Consider the following 21380-nt stretch of genomic DNA (forward strand, 5'->3'; position numbering starts at 1 on the left):
GTCTGCTACTTCCGCCCGGTCCCTTATTTCTCCGACAGCAACTTGGCAGGTATGGTCCAGACATGCGTAGAAGCAACTTCCGGTGCCGGCGCTGCCCAATTTCCGGTGCCCAGACATGGGCAGAGCAGCACCAGAAGTCGCTTCTATATGCGTAGAAGTGACTTCCGGTGCTGCTTTGCCCGATTTCCGGTGCCCAGGCATGGGCAGAGCGGCACCCGAAATGGAGCCTCCCTGGCAGGTAGGAAATCCGGGGGATTTCCGGGATTTTTTTCTATTCGGGATAACAGCGGGAAACGGATTAAAATCCAGGGGTTTCCCGCGAAAAATGGGAGACTTGCCAGCTATGCTGCCATTTTAACTTCCCACAGTGTCCTCACCGAAGCATCACTCCTAGGCATTGTGGGGGAAACTAAATGGCGGATCCAAACTGCATGGCCTGGAGAGATGAGGACAGGTGTTAACAAACCTGGGGGCCTCGGGGCTGCCCAACCATGCAGGGTGCCAGTTGATGGGCCCTCCATTGCTAAAAGAGTGTTCATATGTTCATCATGGGTTGAGCATTAGGGATGTGAATGAAGGTACTTAAGTATCATGGAGGAGGATGCAGCAGACCCCCATAGTCTAATTTTTCCTTCTGACAAAGAGACGGAAAAAGCAAAGCAAATAGACCCATAATTACTACGCTTTTAAAACATCAGATAGTTCAACTGCTGCTTTTTCCCCTGAATCCCTGGAGCAAAAATGATGGGAGCTGTTTTCAAAGCTTTTGTTTGGTGACAAAAGAAAAATTACCAGGAGGAGCTGCAATCCAAGAAAACGTTTATTGACACCTAAGGCAATCGTTAACCGGCGTGGAGTTTGTAAGGAAAGAAAGAAAGCTAAGACGTTGCATTGCTGTGTAATGCTCAACTTTGGACAGAAAAGCAGTCTGCTGTGACAATTTAAACGTGTGTTTGTGGCGGGATGGGGAGAGGTAAATTCAGATAAAAGCCAAAGCCTGCAGGGCCCTCTACGGCTCCAAAGTAATATTGACACTGCAAATAAAACATCTTACAAAGAAACTAGTGTGGTAAAGTTGGCAGAAGTAGGTGTGTAAGAGATGTGTACACTTTGGGCAAACGTGTAAACTTCATTTTGAGGCCAAACTCCCTTCATCCCACTGCGAAAATGAAGAACATAAGATGTGTCTGGCTGGAGCGGACCAAATGATTATTCAATCTCGCATTCCATTTCCCACAGGGACAAGCCAAAAGGCCCGGGAAACCTGTAAGCATGGCTTAAAAGCAATAGAGCTTAGGAAGAGAGGGATTGGTTTTATTTATGTCAATGTCATCTGCATTCATTCGTCTTTTACGCCCCATTTCCACATCGTTCTGCAAAAGCATTTTAGGGCATTTTACCCTAAAATACCCTTTCTGGCATATAGACGTTTCTCTAAAGTGCACATTCTTATATGCATTTTGTTGCATTTGACTCAAGAAATGTATCACAAAAGCAAAAGAAATGCAAAGGCTGAATGATAACTTCATGCTGATCCACGTAGGCAGACTGGGCAAAATCCCTGAGGAACTGTTAGCCAGTGACAGGCTGCCTTTGGAAGAAAAGAAAAGTTTCAAATGGTGATTTATTCCACTTCATTTAGCCCAAGGAGATCAGGGGGGCTTATAATAGCCCTGCCAAGTAAGTTAGGCTGAAATGTAGTGAGTGGCTCAAGGCCACCCATCCAGTTTCATGGCTTGAATTTGCAAGCAGTGGCGTAGCATCAGTTGCCGGCACCCGGGGCGGGCACGATTGCGCTGGGTGGGGGAGCGCCAGTCCAGGCCTCACCGGCAACACCGCTGGAGTGACCCTACCCCTACCAGAGCAAAACAGGGCTGCGTTGAGCTGCCTTCCTGCCCATGCAGGGGAGAGCCTGGCCGATCAACGCAGCCCTTGATGTGTGGAGAGTAGCACCGGGCCAGGTCATGGTAGGGTTGCACCCTTGGCCACAGCCCCCCTGGCACCCTCCCACACTACTCCCCAGTTTGGAAGAAGAAGAAGAAGAAGAAGAAGAAGAAGAAGAAGAAGAAGAAGAAGAAGAAGAAGAGGAGGAGGAGGAGGAGGAGGAGGAGGAGGAGGAGGAGGAGGAGGAGGAGGAGGAGGAGGAGGAGGAGGAGTTTGGATTTGATATCCCGCTTTATCACTACCCGAAGGAGTCTCAAAGTGGCTAACATTATCCTTTCCCTTCCTCCCCCACAACAAACACTCTTTAAGGTGGGTGGGGCTGAAAGACTTCAGAGAAGTGTGACTAGCCCAAGGTCACCCAGCAGCTGCATGTGGAGGAGCGGAGACGCGAACCCGGTTCCCCAGATTACGAGTCTACCGCTCTTAACCACTACACCACCCTGGCTCTCAAGAGCCGCTCGCATCTATAGCCAATGCACAGAGGGGGCAGCAGGAGCACCCTGGTACCCACACACTTCCCAGACCCATCCTTGATATCCGCCCAGTTAACCGAATGCTGGCAAATGTTGGCTAGCCTGGTTCAGCTGTATTCGTATAGCATGCCCCCTCCCTGTGATGTTCTACTCAGCACAGAAACACCGTGGAGCAGCACCAGAAGACATGCGGCCATCAGAGGTTTGTTAGCGGACACTCCTCTTGCTACCCCCTCCATGCATTTGCTATATATAGGAGGGAGATGTTTTGAACACCTCTACATTTAAAAACAAAATGCACGAGCTTAGATGAGGATTTGAGAAATGCCATGAAGCCTAAGCCAGGATTAAGAATTAACCACAAACTCAGATCTTGAAACAGCAGTTTTCAAACTGCTGCATGTTTCAAACTGTGGTCCTTTCAGTCTTCCTGATCAATTTCCACTGATCAGTTGGGCCACTGGATTATCAAGAACAAACAATGCCCTTGTTTTCATGAAAGGCACAGCTCTCCTTTCGATTTCTAGCTCCGCAAGTCAAGGAAGTTTCAGCTTCAGAACAGGAACGGAACACAAGTCATTACTATTTAGAATGGCAGTGCCAGTTCCTGCATCGGTTCCAGGAATAAGGGGCAAAAGCTAATAATAATAATAATGTGAGCGCAATGGCTACTGACCTCTAAGCCAGGACGACCTCTGCGGCCATTGGGACCCTAAACGAAAGGGGAGGAAACAGCTTTTAAAACAAGTTTTAAAGAATGGCACTGTATATGTCCACTTATACATCATCCAAAAAGAAGAAATGCATTTCCCACCACCACCAAAAAAAAGAGGGCAATAAATGACATACATTTGCATTACAATTTGCAAATGCCAAGTTATATGTATAGCTATGCATCTAATTTTGCAAGCACAGGGTATCACTCATGCAGAAGGACTTCCCGTTCCTCTCCTCGCCCTGCATACCTACAAAATCTGCTCCAGGGGGTCTTCCAGCTCCCTGGAGAATATTTTGAGGGTGCCGCAGAGGAGAGGAGGGGAAATTCTGTTGCACAAGCAGAGGTCTGATGCACTAACAGAACAGCAGCGCTGGATATGGCCCAGTTACTATTATTTATACTGTGAGGTGCACTGTACTTCTTTAATGGGGAAGACTACCAGTAGGTGACAAGCGTGGGTGGCAATCTGCTGTCCAGGTCTTTAAACCAGATTTGGACCAGGCAGCCCCTCAAATAGGGGACTCCTTCAAGTGGAGAACTGTTCTCAGTACAGCAAGGCCACCCTAACTGTAGAATATTACCTATGGGAAATATCCATCTTACATCGGACCCTTCCAAGTCAATGAAGGGGCTGGTCAGCTGCTCCAGCTTCCGCAACGGGACGATCACTACCTCTGCTTACTTAGAGGTGTTTTGTCAATCAGCCCTGCACTTTAAACCACCAGGAGTTAAAGCCGGCTAGCCAGTTTGCAGTAAAGCTAAGTTAGTTTATAGGGGAACAAAAAATCACCAGCAGATGAAAGAGAACCAATTCCTAAAGTGCCTAAGATGAGCAGTGAAAGGCCTCAGGTTGCAGGAGGCCACGAGTTGGCACCTTTCTGATAAACTCAGCCTACCAATGCTGGGTAGCTATTGGGCCCAATTACCTATGGCTTACAGCACAAGCCCATGTGTAATTGATTCAAAAGTAATTCAATGGGGCTTACGTCAGGGAATGGTCTGAAACAGAGGATTGGGAAATGCTTTCTCAGGCAGATCAGCTCCTCTTTGAAGAGGAGGAGCAGGGGAGATTCACCCTCCCTGTTTCCAGCAGTTTCATAAGTAGAGGGAGACACAAACACTGGACAACTTAGACAGGAGTTACCTAGCTACGAGATAATGGACAGAGAAACAGAAGGGAGGGAACAGCCAGCAGAGACGTCATTAGAGAGTGTGGGGGGCCCTCCTTCCCCAAGAACTAGGGGGTCCATCCGTATTAGAAAACAAAGAATGCAGAGAAGAGGAACTTCCCGTTGGCGCCCAGGATGTTGGGGGAGATGGAAGGGGGAGGAGTTAGAGTAGCTTGGGAGTCCTATCTCTTCTTGTGGAGAGATGTGAATTTTTGCTTGCAACCAGATGATTGAATAAAAGGACTATAAAATATAAACTGCTCGTTAATTCTTGTCTGTGAAGTCAGACTCTCTACACCTGACAGCTTACTTGTAGAAAAGAGTGTACAGGATTGTAACATTATCTTAGGGGGTTCTGTTCTGAGTTTTCCAGAGGTTTTTGAAGTAGTTACATAGGAAGAAAGGAAGCGTTTGTCCCCTGTAAATTGAGTCATAACATTTCCTTTATGCATGTACATCTTCTCTATTACAGCTGCTCTTACATTTGCACCCTTCTCGCCTGGCTCTCCTTGCACGCCATCGGTTCCCAGGTCCCCCTGCAGAACACAGTGAGATTACTAAATTACATTTGTGCCTTTGACATACTCCAGCATCAGACATGTGTGATGAACATTGACATATAATTCAAGGCAAACATACTCATCCGAATAGTAGCGGTACGCCATTGCTTTGTAAGCAGTTTCATCATAGCCAATTGAATCAAAGTATATAAATTGTATCTACTTTGATGGAACAGAACAATAGAGAGACTAGTCTAGTTTCAAACTAAGCACATTGTCGGAGGTGTCTTCTTCCATTTGTCTTCATTGTGCCCCGATGATCTGCCAAAATCCACAGTGTTCATGTGTCTCTTCCCGCTCCAGTAATCAGGATTAAGGTTGCAAAATAGGTCAACTGGATCCAAGCTGGCAAGACTTTGGTGGGGTTTTCGCCCCCAAGATAAATATTAATAAATAAATCCCCGTTTCAATGAAAGAAGCTATTAACATTCAATCTTGCAAAAATGATGACTTCTCTTTTCAATTATTTCTGAATATACACATTAGTTTGTTCTTCACGATTTCTAGATGTTTGGATACCTGCCGTCCCGTGATTCCTTTTGCACCAGCTGAACCAGAGGCATTGTTGTCAATTCCAGGATCCCCCTGAAACAAACAAACACACACTAAAATGTTTCCAGTGACCTATGCTATGCTAGCATAGCTGGGGGGAAAATGGGTGACCGACATCAGCATTCATTTTAAGTTGAAATATAGGCCTGCAATCAAAAAGGTCAAATTCTTTCCCTGAAGAAATGAAAGGAATCATCTGGCAATGAACTCAAGCAGGTAATTTGAGTGGATGACTTGATGATTGGAGATACAGTTTCATAAGACAAAGAGGTCAGAGAGGTTGAAAAGCATTTTAAATCTAAAATAATGCCCATGCCATATCCCTTTTAGAAATGCATTTGTGTTCTGTGCCAATAGTAGAACAGCAGATTGTGTCACTTTCTTGTAACTTCTAATAAGGCGAAATGGTTCTTCTCAAACCACAGGCCAGCCATATGAGAGGGACCTGTGTCTTGGGACCCACAATGGCTGTGTTTTCCCTCCACAAGTGAGGAGACGGTTGTTGCACTCAGGCCATTCTTACAGGCTTCCCACAGGCCTCTGGTTGGCCACTATGAGTATTGGATGCTGGACTTGATAGGCCTTTCGGCCTGATCCAGCAGACCCCTTCTTATGTTTTTATAAGCCACAACAAAATTTGGGGTGAGAGGAGGGCTGTCAAGAGCTGCAAAGGCCAGAACTGGAAGCAGTCAGTTCTGTGAGAAAGGTGGGGCATAAATCAGATAAATGCATAGATTTTTGATTAAAAAATAATAACAGCACCCATCATTACTCACATTGTCTCCTCTTACACCAAGCTCTCCATGCTCACCAGGCTCTCCTCTGGGGCCTTTTCTACCCTTCAGTCGAAAAAAAAAGGACAAACAGCAGTTAAAATGTTATGAACCTCGTCACCTTATCAAATGCAATCTTTACCTCCTCAGGCCTTATTTCAGAATGATGAGGGCCGCTGAGTGAGTCATAACTGTTTAAAGCATATGATAGTGCTTTGAACATATAGCAGACCCTCCAAGTGTCCCTATTGTCCGAGCCGGTTTGTCCCTCCCCTTACCTGGCCATCCCCTGGCTACACCTCCCCAGGCAGGATTGGATGCCAGGCTTGGTAGGCAGAGACCCCTGACATCCTACCTGGGAAGGTGGTGCCAGTCCTGAACTTCCAAGGGAGCCACCCTCTGGGCTCAGGGGGCTGCGCGCGTCCACGCAAAAAGCGCCCCCCATAGATGTGTGGAGCGGTCATTCCAGAAACAGATTCAGATTTAAAGAAGCTGTCCTGGTTTCTGATTTAATCCCAGAATGTCCAACTTTTCCTTAGGAAGTCCCTATTTTCGTCAGAGAAATGTCAAAGGGTATGGAGTTATCCAATCCCTGAGCCAGCTGAAGGTAGCCCTGTATAGGAAAGTTTTTTTAAAAAAAAATGTTTAATGTTGTATTATGTTTTTATACAACTTGGAAGCCACCCAGAATGGTTGGGGCAACCCAGTCAAGTGGGTGGCGTATGAATAGTAAAGTGATGGTGTTGGTGATGGAATAGGAAGTCCCTATTTTCATCAGAGAACTGTTGGAGTTTATGATATAGTACGGATGGGGCCTCGGACATTAGACAGTTCAGAGCCATTTCCAGCGGTTCAGAGGCTCTGCCTTATATGCAAGGCAGGTGCAAGTTATCTCTAAACATCTACAAGTGTTTGTGTGAAAGCGTGTACACTCATTTATTTGTGCAGCTCAACAGTGGTGTGCACAGGTCCATGGACTGTACATCTGTTGGGTGTTGCATGTGAATAAATATACAAGTAAGCATGCAGCTCAATTATCTGAGTACACTGGTACACAGGTCGTACCTTCGTTGAACGTAAAGAAGTTTGAACATCCCTAGTGCCATTTGTCAACAGGCAGTTAAAATATATAATTCTCTTTACCCTTCGTCCTGAGCTGCCCTTTTGTCCATGTGATCCAGGAATTCCTCGTTCTCCCTTCAACCCCAAAAGAAAAAGAAGTAAAACTCAGTAATCTTGTTCAATATGCTTGCCATAGAAATCTCAGGCAGAGTCTCCGGACTTTTAGAAGCCATATAAAGCCATTTAACCGTATAAAGCAAAAGGGAAGCTCCTGGGATAGCTCAGTAGGCACAGCACGAGACTCTGAATCTCAGGGTCATGGTTCGAGCCCTGTGGTTGAAGAAAGATTCCTGCATTGCAGGGGGTTGGTCTAGATGATCCTTGTGGTCCCTTCCAACTCTATGATTCTACGATTCCTCCCCAAGCAATGAATACCGCCACCAAGTGATCAAAATCCCCCACCAAGCACACTTTTAATTCTGCTTGGTCCCGGTTTGCATTTGGGGAAATCAAAATGTAGATTTGGAAACTGTTCAGATTTAGACGGTCATTTAGGATTTGCTGTCCTGTGGCTTAATCAGACCTGATACTTCAAGGGAATCTGGAATTCAGGACACTCTTGCTGATTAAGCTACACAGAATTTGGTGTTCAGGTGAGGTGCAGAATGCCAAATGTTGACAGACATACAGAACGGATTTCAGCAAGCTGCAGCAAAATACCTTAAGTTGACAAGGATTGTGTACCAGAGTTTTCCAGGGGGGAATGGTGCATTTGCGGTTGAAGTGTGTGAATGGCAGCAAGTAATTTTCTGAATTGTCCCATCTCCCACACTGGAGTGAATAACCGACGGCCTCGGTCCAGTATACCTGAAGGAGCATCTCCACCCCCATCGTTCTGCCCAGACACTGAGGTCCAGCCCCGAGGGTCTTCTGGCGGTTCCCTCGCTACGAGAAGCCAAGTTACAGGGAACCAGGCAGAGGGCCTTCTCAGTGGTGGCACCCACCCTGTGGAATGCCCTCCCACCAGAGGTCAAAGAGAACAACAATTACCAGACCTTTAGAAGGCATCTCAAGGCAGCCCTGTTTAGGGAAGCTTTTAATGTTTGATTTCTGTATTTTAATGTTTTGTTGGAAGCCGCCCAGAGTGGCTGGGGGAACCCAGCCAGATGGGTGGGGTATAAATAATATATTATTATTATTATTATTATTATTATTATTATTATTATTATTTGTTTTTCTGTGTCTGTGCCTCTTTGCCAGCTGTTCCCTATCACTTTTGGCATGGTGCAAAAATCTTCTACTGGACGAAGTACGGACAAGTATGGCAACACAGAGTTAATGGATGGCTAAACATAGGTCTGGATGGGTTTGGTACAACCTATTATAACCCCCAGCCTGCTGTTGTCAACTTCCTTTCAAACAGAGGAAGGAAACATCATTAGCCTGTTCCAGAGTGAGATTTTGAAGTATGTGTGGGGAGGAATCTTCAGTTCTGGACATTTGTGGTTAAATTTCAAATGCCAACTTTCTTGAAACTGCAGTTGTTTACTATTAAAATATATGTTTCATGACATTTATTTAAACAAATGTGTGCATAATTATTTAAATACCCTTTCACATGATGTTAAAGTGCCCTTTGGAGTTTGTTCCCCTGTCGCACAGTAAAAGTTCCTTTTTTAAAAAGCCCTGCAAAGACAAGCCTGTTTATGAAGACATCTGGGGAATGTTTATGGGTCAGCTCTCCTCTTTAAACCATTTTGAAACATCCACAAGATTTCAGTATTATTGATTTGTAACTTGATGATCGTTTGACTGTAGCAGTCCTTTTAAAAGTGGTATACTTCCTTGAACCAGGAAAGCAGACTTTACCCCCCCCCAAAAAAAAAATCCACCATCAAATGGTCTGTCAAATGTTACCTCTTGTCCATCGATCCCGTCAAGTCCGCTGTCACCATTTTCACCCTGTTGAAACAATTTGAAAACATGCTCACCATTATTTACCCCTGTAAATAAAATTTCTGGGACATTTCTGCTGCAGTAAACAGTAGGGGGTTATTGTTTCATTTGTTATTGTTATTGTCACAGTGGCGCTGGTGGCTACTCTAGAGTAACGACTCCGCACAGCTCTGCATTTTTATCCTTTTATTTAGTGCAGTCTATTTACAGTGCTGAAACAGTGCTATGTACATGCTGTCAGTCTGGTGCAGAACCTCCGAATGGAGATTCCTGCGTTTTCCTCCAGCAAAGTAGCCTGGGGATACTAAATCTCCACCCACGTCGTTTCCTGCGCAATTCCGGGGTCACTGGGATCGGTCTTCTTCCCGCAGTTTCCCTGCTTCCCCCTTCCGTTCCCAAGCGGCGCCTTGGCTCGGCTACCTTGCCCGAGCCCTGGCTCCTACTTCCTGATTCCCCGCTAGAAACATCCCCCTCCCCGCTCCCACTTGCGCTGGGCGAAGAGCTTGTGGTTAAGATGGGAGGCGGCTGTCTATAGCTTCTGTCCCTCACAGTTATGTTACGTTACGTTGTTATGTTATGTGCCTTGCATTCCTCGGATGAAGATTTAAAAATCAAAAATAAAATATATAAAACAAAGAGAGTAATCCATAGCATAGCTGCCATGTACCCCATTTTCCCCGGGAAACCCCCATTTTTGCTTAGCTTTTCCCGCCGGTCCCCCGTATCACTTCTTCTCCCATTATTCTCCCTTATATTCTCCTGCCGGCGGCCATTTTTTTCCTTCTGATTTGCCCATCTATGGGCACCGAAAATGGCCGGCGCCGGCTTCGAAAGTAGCATCTACGCATGTCTGGAAGTGCGTAGACACGACTTCCGCTGTTGGCGGCGGCCATTTTTGGTGCCCATAGATGGGCAGAGCGACACCGGAAGTTGCGTCTACGCACATTCAGACATGCGTAGACGCGACTTTCGAAGCTGGCGGCGGCCATTTTTGGTGCCCGTAGATGGGCAAAGCGACATCGGAAGTTGTGTCTACGCAACTTTCGGTGTCACGCGGCTGCCGGTCCCGGATTCTGCAGTCCGGGACTTGGCAGGTATGATCCATAGGTGGTTATACAATGTACCCATTGCTCATTTGGTAAAGTGTTCCCAAAGCCATCTCAGGCCACCTGTAAAACTGACTGCAAACAGTATTTAATAGTATCTAACAACCTTCCCCAACCTGGTACCCTCCAGATATTTTGCACTATGGTGTACATCATCCTTGACTCTTGGGGTGGTCATACTATCGGGGCTCATGGAAGTAGGAGTCCAAAACATCTAGAGCTCACATCTTTTTTATTATTCAAGCCATATCCCCAAACAAGGTGTGCCACCAAGTATTAGGATGCTCAGATCTCTGCCCTGCTGCCTCTCTTGGCTGCTCCATTCACCTCTTACTACAAAAACATTACAGCCCCTCTAGGCCCAGCGCATTCCCTCTATCAATGACTACGCTTCCTAGAAGATCTTCAGAGCAATAGGACAGAAGATGTTGCAGAGCTCTGGAGTCACTCCAGGAAGTCAAACGGTGCTGTTTCACTCTGAAGACATTATAGGAAACATACCTTGTACGTTTATGGTCCGAGGAAGCCCTGCCGCTCCCTTCTCTCTTCTCCAAAAACAACGGAGGCTTCCTCAGTTCTCTGGAGGAGATCCCAGAAGCACCACCTTCTAAACCACTCATTATACAAAACACAATTTCTCATGTGAGGCTTTTGTAAGTAGAGCGGTACCTGGGGTTAAGAACAGGTCCGTTCTTAACCTGAAACTGTTCTTAACCCGAGGTAGCACTTTAGCTAATGGGGCCTCTTGCAGCTGCTGCGCCGCCGGAGCACAATTTCTGTTCTCATCCTGAAGCAAAGTTCTTAACCCAAGGTACTATTTCTGGGTTAGCGGAGTCTGTAACCCGAAGCATCTGTAACCTGAGGTACCCACTGTACTTATGGGAAAGGGGCCAAAGCGAAACACCGGTGAGCATTATCAGAAGAGAAGTCTTCATTTCCCTATTTTAAAAGTGTACATACCTTATTTCCTCGGTATCCTCTTGGTCCCTAAAATGCAAAAGAAACATGCTGCAAATGAGCTACCAGAAAGAATGCATAAATTCTTGGCAGAATCCAAGTATAAAGGAGTCCGTCTCCTCCCCCCCCCCCGAACTAATAATACTAGAAACCAGGGCCAGATTTAGGTTTGATGAGGCCCTAAGCTACTGAAGGTAATGGGGCCCTTTATATGTCCAGCTGTCCTTTGTCAACAACAAATGGTCGCTGTTTTTTTGTGTTGATTACCCGTGTTTCTCATATTATAAGACACGTCTTATATTTATTTTTTCCTAAAAAATCACACACTATGGCTTATTTTCAAGGGATGTCTTATTTTTTTCCTCTTCCTCCTGTCACAGCCGGCATTGCTGCTGCGCCTATCACTATGTCTTATTTTCTGGGTATGGCTTATATTCCTTGAATGCTTAAAAATCCTGCTATGGCTTATTTTATGGGTATGTCTTAAAATATGAGAAACAGGGTATATGCTATAAGGTAATTTATGGACCTCATAGGTATCTAAAGCCATTTGCCCATAACAAATAGGAGCCTACACAACACAAAACACTGTTGCTGTATGTAGGTTTTATTTTATTTGTTTTTTATGTCATATTTTGGAAATGTACATCCAGGTTCTTTTCCTTTAAAAATTTGGGGGGGGGGGCAAGAGAGTGGGGCCCTAAGCTATAGCTTGTTTAGCTTATACGTAAATCCGGCACTGCTAGAAACCAGAATACTCAAAAACAAGATTCATGAGATGAACCAGCAAATTGTATGCCACTGTACTGATGCTTGTGGTGCAAGAACCAGGTGCGTCCCTAACATTAGTTCACTCAAACATGCATCCTGGCCGTGTCTTGTCCAGCAATCATTTCTCAGCAGAACCAAAAGGGAAGACGATGTATCACTTCCCAACACAGATTCAGGAACCCTGTTTACATTCGTACCAGACTTCTGAAGTGTGCATACACCACCTATGGGAGAGGATGATGCATTGCACTTAAAGATTAATAATAATAATAATAATACAGTGGTGCCTCGACTTACAAATTTAATCCGTTCCGAAGACACCTTCGTAGGTCGAAAAATTCGTAAGTCGAAAAGCGCCATTGAAAACGCGATTTCCCATAGGAATGCATTGGAAACGGAAAAATTCGTAAGTCGAAGCAACCCCATCTAAAAATGTGTAAGTCAAAAAAACCCTATCTAAAACTGCCGCGGTTTCCGTTTGGATGCCAAGAAATTTGTAAGCGCGCGGCCATTTGCCCCACTCGTAAGTTGAAAAATTCGGTTGTCGAGTCGTTCGTAAGTCGAGGTACCACTGTAATAATACCCTGCCCATCTGACTGGGTTGCCCCAGCCACTCTGGGTGCCTTCCAAGAAATATAAAAGCATAATAAAACATCAAACTTCCCTATGGGGCAATGCTTTGTTCCTGCCAATGGATGCAGAGCAGAGGACCCTTTTTATATCCATGGAAAGTTTGAGGGGAACCAATAAAGCCATCAATACGACATCCAGATCTAGATTCCATATACTCTTCTGGCATTTGCATGGGTGGCCTATTCTACACTACATATCGAGTTTGTGTTTAGGGGATCTTTGTCAGTTTGCATTTCTTGGTGCAGAAAGTATTGACCTGATGTGTAGAGATCTTTCCTATTCTACTTAATTCAAGAGGGTTCTGGAAGCTTCTCTGTATGAAAGAAGCTTCATGATGTTTGGGTTATGCCTCAGAGAAGCCGAGTACAGCTGGCTTAAACTGGTTCTCTTATCTCTTTCTTTCAAGGTCATGCTGACTATAAATATAAATATAGGTCAGAAGGAGCCTGGGCTTCACTTTCTCTTTCTATCTCTCTTCCTTCTGGTGTGGTGTTCTGTACACAGTATGGCTTAGTGTTAAGTTTTAGACTTATTATAAGTTATTGTAAGTTTAAGTTAAGTCTGCCGCAACTGGATTTCTTATGGACAGTGCCAATCCTGATTATACTGGGTGCTCATTTGCCTTCAGTAGCAGTAAAGCTCTGCTGGATGAAATATTAATTATCTCTAGACTATTTTGGGGGGAATCCGACAGTTGCTACTCTGCTAACTGTACATTGGAATCTACTCCGGATCACCACTGAGTAGAATTTCCATGACAATCTTTTCTAACAACTCATGCCTCAGTCAAGAGGCAAACAGCTATACTAGACAGAACTTTTATAATGAATTTGCACCCGTTCACCGAGACTCGCTATCAGTTTAATTTGCACATTGCTTTTGCACATCCATGGAAATGGATTCATCCGGATAAATGAATGGTTTCCGAGGTGGAAAGGTACATATTCTGCATTCCTCAAGGGGAGGAAAGTGAGCCCCAAATTCTCAAAGCTATATGATAGAGCCGCACGAAAATCCACAGCAAGACACAGATGGACAAAAAAAAGAGAAAAAGAAATAAATTGTGGCAAGAATAGTATTCTGGGTGCACCCCGAGGAAAAATATACTTCAAGACCATTCACTTGCCTTTAGGCCTCTTGCACCACTGCAGCCTCTTTCTCCTCGTTTGCCAGTGATACCCGTTAGACCCCGATCTCCCTAATGAAGAAAGAGAGATTGGTAAAAGCCACACTTTCCACATGAACCACTGCATGAGGCTGAGAGCCTTTGTCTCTAGAGGACCTGTGACCAGAGTGTCTGATATCTGCTGAACATACACATAGCTGTGGCCGGCTTTTACTGAGTTAGGGGGTGTCAGTCTTAACAATAACAAATTAAAAGCCACCGTGTCGCAGAGTGAGGTCTTAACATAACACCAACCGTTTGCTCTCTCTGTGAATACTGAACTGATTCTCTGAGTGTGAGTTCTTGGTGCAGCCAAAGCAGCAGCGTCGACGCACAAGAGGGAGGTGTCAGCAACACAAGGGAACTCCAAAGTTTGCAGAAGTTAAAAAATATATACAAGGTGTGACTGGAAAGTCCGGTGAATCGTCACATAAATCGGACAGTGAGAAATATTAAGGCTTTCTGATACAATGCACCATTGGCAACTGTTGGAAACGTCTTGAGAAGTCCTCTTTCAGTTCCCTCGTCATCACAGCAGCTTGGACGTGTGAAATGTTGGAAAATCTGTGCCCTTTCAGTAGAGAATTCAGTTTTGGAAAAAGAAAGAAATCCGGTGAGGCCTGATGGGGAGAATATGGAGGGTGGGACACCTCAGTAACCCCAGTAATGATTTCACACAGAATATGCGATTCTTCCACCATCATTCGGACGGACAAAGGCTGATCCCACATCACTAGCTCAATAACTCTGTTGGCATTTGCCGCCCTTCTGCTCATCGATGATCTGCCAGACCGAGGGTCATCTTCAATGGTTTGCCGCCCTTCACAGAAACACTCAAACCATTCGTACACCGTCTTTTGAGTTACAGCTTCATCTCCGTACACAATTGTGAGCATTTGAATATTTCTTGCTGTCCGATTTCTGTGATCATTCATCAAACTTTCCGGTCACACCTTGTATAAGCAAAGCAGTCCAGAAAGGTCCGTGTATGCTTAGTGGATCATGGGATACTGCCCGGCAGCTCAGAAGTGTGGGGCAAATGGAAAAACCAGGTGGTAGTAGCCATGGAATTGAGTTTCAAGGGAAGGGAAGGGCTGGTGGTTTGGCCCCTTGAACATTCAAACTTCACTTGTGGATCATTCGGAAGAATTTTAATTGTTTTAATGCTTTTGTTTTTTGTTTTTCCCTTTGGTTTTTCTCTTCTTCTTCTTCTTCTTCTTCTTCTTCTTCTTCTTCTTCTTCTTCTTCTTCTTCTTGAATTCTTCTTTTCCTTTTCTTTCCCCCCCCTTCAGATAGGAATTCAAGTTGATGTTGTACGTGAATCTTCTCTTTTTGTATTTTATTTTATTTTATTGTAATTGCTGATTGATGTATCTAGAACGTTATGTCATTTTTTAATGAAGGACAAATAAAGATTTTTGTAAACTAAAAAAAAAAGTGGCTTTGTGCCAGAGGACAATAAAAAAAGAGATTACACGGGGGGGGGGGAACATTCGAACTTCACTCTGCAACATTTTGTTGTAGATCCTTGTTTCACTGCTGCTACTACTACTAATAGAGATGGAAGGACCTGTCAAATTCTGTATTCTCAGTTTTATCATTTTTCCAATAGTAAGTGCAATTCTTCACATATTTCATAACTTTTGGTGGGGGGAGGGAAATCCCCACGGGATCTATCTTGCCAAACACGTTTTTATACGCAGTTGGGACCAATGTGCGCATTTCAGCAACCAAGTTTCCTAATGTAACACATTTATGCATGATATTTTCAGCACATTAACTTTCATGCATGGTTTTCCTGACCGTATGAATTTCTGTAAAGATTGGAGAACTGCATTGCAAAATTCAGAAATGTATACATTTCAAAGGATAGCTGGGTTTCAGCTCATATATTGCTTTGGAATGTGTGAATTTGACACGTTCAGCTTTAAATGTGTGCTGAATCAAATTTCTTCTCCATCCCTAAATAGCAGTAGTAGTAATATAGGAGGAGAAGGAGGAGAATCAGTAGCTTCTTTCTCCCACAACAGCCAATCAGCATTCTAATGCCACTGAGCACACAGCTCTCAATAGGCTGTTTAGGGCAGGCATGTCCAAAGTCTGTTTCGGGGGCCTAATCACCCCACCGGTCAATTTAATCAGGCCCTCTTTGAAAAAAGTTTGGACACCACTGGTTTAGGGCTTCTGCCAAACTAGCAGTTCCAAAGCACACCAGCGCAAGTAGATAAATAGGTACCACTGTGGCGGGAAGGTAAATGGGATTTCCGTGCATCTGGCTTCCATCACGGTGTCCCGTTGCGCCAGAAGCGGTTTCGTCCTGCTGGCCACATGACCCAGAAAGCTGTCTGTGGACCAACGCCGGCTCCCTCGACCTGAAAGCGAGATGAGCGCCACAACCCTAGAGTCGCCTTTGACTGGACTTCACCATCCAAGGGTCCTTTGCCTTTGCCTTTTTACCTCTACTGGCACCCTCCTCTTTTCTTCTCTTAGGCATGGCCGGTCTCATTTTGTCCTCAAGTCGAGCAGGACTCTGGGAACTGAGATTATTATTTGTGTGTATGAGAAAGCTAGCCTGGAGGTCCCTTCTCTTGAGACAGCAGGATGGGCTGTAATTTTTTTATATGGGCTGATGAATAAACAAATAAATCTTCTGCGTTTGGAATGCTTTTAAAAGTCGTGCTTTATGCAGATTCCCAGGAACAGAACCAGGCCGCTCTCATGTACCGTAAGTGAGCAGGGCATTGCTTCTGTCCCACAGAACTATGTGTTTACTTACCGGCCCTCCTTCCTCACCCGGATGACCAGGGTGCCCTCGATAGCCTTCATTTCCCTGGAAAACAGCAGTTCAGAGAGAGGGGGTCACATTTAATTCAAAAATGCTGCTTCTTGCAAATAACAGAACTTCTTTGCACTTATTTCGAAGACCTGAGGTGACCTCTTTTTATTCTTTATTCTTAAATGATCCATTTTTTATTTTAAAAAATTCATTTTATTTGGTTTTGCAAATACAAAGTTATATTTGGAAAATCTAGATATATATCCATATATGGAGATTTCTCCGAATCTCAGGACTTCCCCCATCCCCTCCATGGGGTCCCATGTTAAACATTTAATACTACATATTCTTCAATACTCCAACTTTTATATCAATCCATATTATCCATGGTAATTGTTACACTGCAAGTGAATTCAAAATCCTGCTAATGTTTCCATCTGCTTATAGTGGTCTCCTAAATAACTTATTTAAAAAAATCCCATTCTTTTATAAAGTTTTTGTCCTGTTGATTTCTGAGTTTTCCCATCAGTTTTGCCATATCAGCATAGTGCATCTGCTTGGTTTGCCACTCCTCTTTGGTAAGGACTTGGTCTTCTTTTCATTTCCGGGCTAGTAACATTCCTGCTTCTTGGGAGAAAAGCAATGACAAACCTAGACAGCATCTTAAAAAGCAGAGACATCACCTTGCCAACAAAGGTCCGCATAGTTAAAGCTATGGTTTTCCCAATAGTGATGTATGGAAGTGAGAGCTGGACCATAAAGATTAAAGAAGGCTGATCGCCGAAGAATGGATGCTTTTGAATTATGGTGCTGGAGGAGACTCTTGCGAGTCCCATGGACTGCAAGAAGATCAAACCTATCCATTCTGAAGGAAATCAGCCCTGAGAGCTCACTGGAAGGACAGGTCCTGAAGCTGAGGCTCCAATACTTTGGCCACCTCATGAGAAGAGAAGATCTCCTGTACCTCCCATAACTCTATCCAGGACTTTTTGTTCCATCAGTCAATTAACATGTGCTAAGAAACACTCCAGACAAACTAGTTCCGGGCCACCAACAGACCTGCAAGTTAGAGACAACCTCTAGAAGAGCAAGAGGCCCTGGCATGATTGGTGAGAAAAGGCAGGAGCACAGGGCTACTGAAGCCAGCCTGTCCTGCAAAGGCTGTCCCTTCCTTGGTTTCCATTTCAGAAAGCAGCATGCCCAACCGTCTACCCTGTATGTGGGTCCCTTGCTTGTGGGTTTCCCACTGGGATGAGGCTCTGTGGGAACAGGAAGCTGGACTAGATGAGTATTTCGTGTGATCCAGTGGGGCTCTTCTGCTCTTAAATGTGCCGAATTAATTTGACTTATCCGAAATGCATCATTATGTACACACAAAACAAAGCGCCCTATCATCTCAATTAAATGAATACTTTGGATAGAGTGGGAAATGTAACAATATTATAGGATGTTTACAAAGGGTCACGCTGACATTAGGTCCAGATGTAATGGAATGAGTTCGGAAAATTACGAGGGCCGGATAAGAGATATTCTGGTAAGTAATCTACTGCCAAAACATACAGTGTTTTGAAGGGTTCAAAATGATTTTCTCCAATGAATTCTGCATTGTTAAATTTGCACCGAGAACTTATGATTCAGAGGACAACTTGCCATTGGCAAGAGAAAGGGGCAAAAAATATGGTAGATCATTATTCTACCTTTTATGTGCCTGAGTAAGAATCTTTAAAGATATGCTATTTGATCTGCTAGGAAACAGAAATAATACTGGACTGTTTGAAGACAGATACAACAGCTCAGAGATGCCCTACCCCCAGCTGAATACACCATAACTTCATTAACCAATTACTCCTTACACTCAAACTAAGTTAGACACACTAAGAAAAACACAAACTGCCTTATACTGAATCGGACCATTGGTCCATTTAGTTCAGTATTGTCAACACCAGGGTTCCCCAAACGTGGGTCTCCAACTGTTTAGGACTACAACTCCCATCATCCCTAGCTAGCACCACCAGTGGTCAGGGATGATGGGAACTGTAGTCCAAAAACAGCTGGAGACCCAAGTTTGGGATACATGGGTCTACATTGAATGATCCTGGGTCTCAGACAGGAGATGTCCCCAGACCTACCAAAAGAAGGAACCCGAGACCTTCTGCAAGCAAGGCAGACATTCTGCCACTGAGCTTCAGCCCTTTGCTTGTCAGAACAGTTGTGTGATCTTCCATTGGGAGGGTGAGGGTCCAAGGTATAGATAGATTTGCTATGTCAGGCTATGCAGGGCTGGTCAACCCGCCGCTGTCAGGATTGTGCAGTGGCAACTTTCAGCAAGATCTCACTGAAAGTGGCCACGCAACCCCACTAAGTGAGGCTTTGTTTACCTGAGGCAGAATAATGGGACAGTCATATGAAGAGGTGGGGTGGAAGCCCATTGTGTGTTTTGCCTTCCCCATCCCCCTTCCCATTACTTGCAGAGGGATGCGGGTGGTGCTGTGGTCTAAATCACTGAAGGTCAGCGGTTCAAATCCCCACAACGGAGTGAGCTCCCGTTGCTCTGTCCCAGCTCCTGCCAACCTAGCAGTTTGAAAGCACGCCAGTGCAAATAGATAAATAGGTACCACTGCGGCGGGAAGGTAAACAGTGTTTCCGTGCTCTCTGGCTTCCACCACGGTGTCCCATTGTGCCAGAAGCGGTTTAGTCATGACTTGCAAAGCTGCCTGTGGACAAATGCCAGCTCCCTTGGGCTGAAAGCGAGATGAGCGCCGCAACCCCATAGTCACCTTTGACTAGACTTAACCATCCAGGGGTCCTTTACTTTTTAAAAAAAAATTACTTGCAGAGAATATACTATTTTCCTATGTTGCAGGCTTCTTTGGTTTCTTCATTTGGAACAATCTACAAACCACTTCATCAAAATGCTCTCCAAGCAGGGTACAAATAAAACTGTAGATTAAACATGGCTGAAACCCACAAACCCTTTTAAAAACAAAGCTATGTAAAACCAGCATCATTAAAAACTAAGATGAAAGCAGTGAAACAAATACAGATAGCTGAGTCTGCATTTTAGCAGCCCTCACCCCGCCATTGGGGGCAGCTGAAAGCATTTTACCAGACCCCCCAAACACAGGTTCTTCTTCCTAGCAAAGCTGTCCTCACTGACACTTGGGTATCAGGAAGGGGGATTTTTTAGGGAGTTAAGCAAGAAGACAACTGCCTGCAACCACCCTCTCCTCCAGGGACTTCTTTAAGTGGAATGTCAGGAGTTTAATTCGTTATCCATAAGGATTGGCATCCGACCCCATTCCTAGGTCTGTGTTTTACAGACAAGAGTATACTGCTCACATCATTTGCTGTCTGGGCCCATCCGCACTGTGCACTTAAAGCAGTAACATACCACTTTAAACTGTCAGTACTTCCTCCAGAGAATTCTGGGAACAACTGTCTAAGGCAGACCCTCCAAGTGTCCCTACTTTTCAGGGACAGTCCCCGATTTACAGATGCCGTCCCGGTTTCTGATTTGATCCCAGAATGTCCTGCTTTCCCTTAGGACGTCCCTAACTTCATTGGAGAAATGTTGGAGGGTATGGAGTTATCCATCCCCCGAGTCAAGGAGATAAGTAACTATAGAACCTTTCGAAGACATCTGAAGGAAGCCCTGTTTAGGGAAATTTTAAATGCTTGATGTTTTCTTGTGCTTTTAATATTCTGTTGAGAGCCTCCCAGATGGGTTAGGTATAAATAAACTATTATTATTATTATTATTATTATTATTATTATTATTATTATTATTAGTGATGTATGATCCATTCTTAAGGAAATCAGCCCTGAGTGCTTACTGGAAGGACAGGTCGTGAAGCTGAGGCTCAAATACTTTGGCCACCTCATGAGAAGAGAAGAATCCTTGGAAAAGACCCTGATGTTGGGAAAGATTGAGGGCACTAGGAGAAGGGGACGACAGAGGACGAGATGGTTGGACAGTGTTCTCGAAGCTACCAACATGAGTTTGACCAGACTGCGGGAGGCAGTGCAAGACAGGAGTGCCTGGCATGCTATGGTCCATGGGGTCACGAAGAGTCGGACACGACTAAACGACTAAACAACATTATTATTATTATTATTATTATTATTATTATTATTATTATTATTATTGGATGCTACAAGCAGAAGAAACTGTTCTCTCTCCTCTTTTCCAAGTCTGTTGGCCAATCAAAACAATAGTGGGCCAGACCAGTAACCATAGAAGACATCTGAAGGCAGCCCCGTATCGGGAATTAATTTTTTAAAAAATGTTTTATGTTTTATTGTGTTTTTCTATATGTTGGAAGCCACCAGACTAGCTGGGGCAACCCAGTCAGATGGGTGGGGTGTAATAATAATAATAATAATAATAATAATAATAATAATAATAATTTAATAGGACATCCCTATTTTCATTGGAGAAGTGTTGCAGGCGCAGAACTACCATTCCCAGAATTCCCTGGGAAGTGGGATGACCATCCATTGCACCTCCCTAGGAATTGCAGCTCTGTGAGGGTAAATGGTGTCTATTGAAAGCGTTGCAATACCGCTTGAAATTTATAATTCAACTAGGCCATACACTACTCTTGCTCCCTACTTATATAATATTTGGGTTTCCTTTTCTAGCACTTGTGTCAGCAGCAGGTCAACAGACCCTCCTAGAGTCCCCCTTTTTCCAGGGACAGTCCTGGATTTAAAGAAGCCATCCCGGTTTCTGATTTGATCCTGGAATGTCCCGCTTTTCCTTAGG

The 21380-nt window shown here is 44.5% G+C and overlaps 1 protein-coding gene across 6 annotated transcripts in view; it reads right to left on the reverse strand.

Moving 5' to 3' along the window:
* LOC118091883 (collagen alpha-4(VI) chain) overlaps positions 1–21380 on the reverse strand; it is a 95474-nt gene that overhangs the window by 35321 nt on the left and 38773 nt on the right. For all 6 annotated transcript variants that reach the window (XM_088653469.1, XM_088653470.1, XM_088653468.1 and 3 more), the window contains 9 exons: positions 16616–16669; positions 13801–13872; positions 11274–11300; positions 9169–9213; positions 7333–7386; positions 6193–6255; positions 5384–5449; positions 4787–4840; positions 3094–3129 (listed from right to left, as the gene is read on the reverse strand). In XM_088653469.1, the coding sequence (XP_088509595.1) occupies positions 3094–3129; positions 4787–4840; positions 5384–5449; positions 6193–6255; positions 7333–7386; positions 9169–9213; positions 11274–11300; positions 13801–13872; positions 16616–16669 (471 nt within the window). The remainder of the gene's footprint in view (positions 1–3093; positions 3130–4786; positions 4841–5383; positions 5450–6192; positions 6256–7332; positions 7387–9168; positions 9214–11273; positions 11301–13800; positions 13873–16615; positions 16670–21380) is intronic.

The sequence above is a fragment of the Zootoca vivipara genome, chromosome 11, assembly GCF_965207765.1.
Source record: "Zootoca vivipara chromosome 11, rZooViv2.hap1.1, whole genome shotgun sequence".
NCBI classification, from domain to species: Eukaryota; Metazoa; Chordata; class Lepidosauria; order Squamata; family Lacertidae; genus Zootoca; species Zootoca vivipara.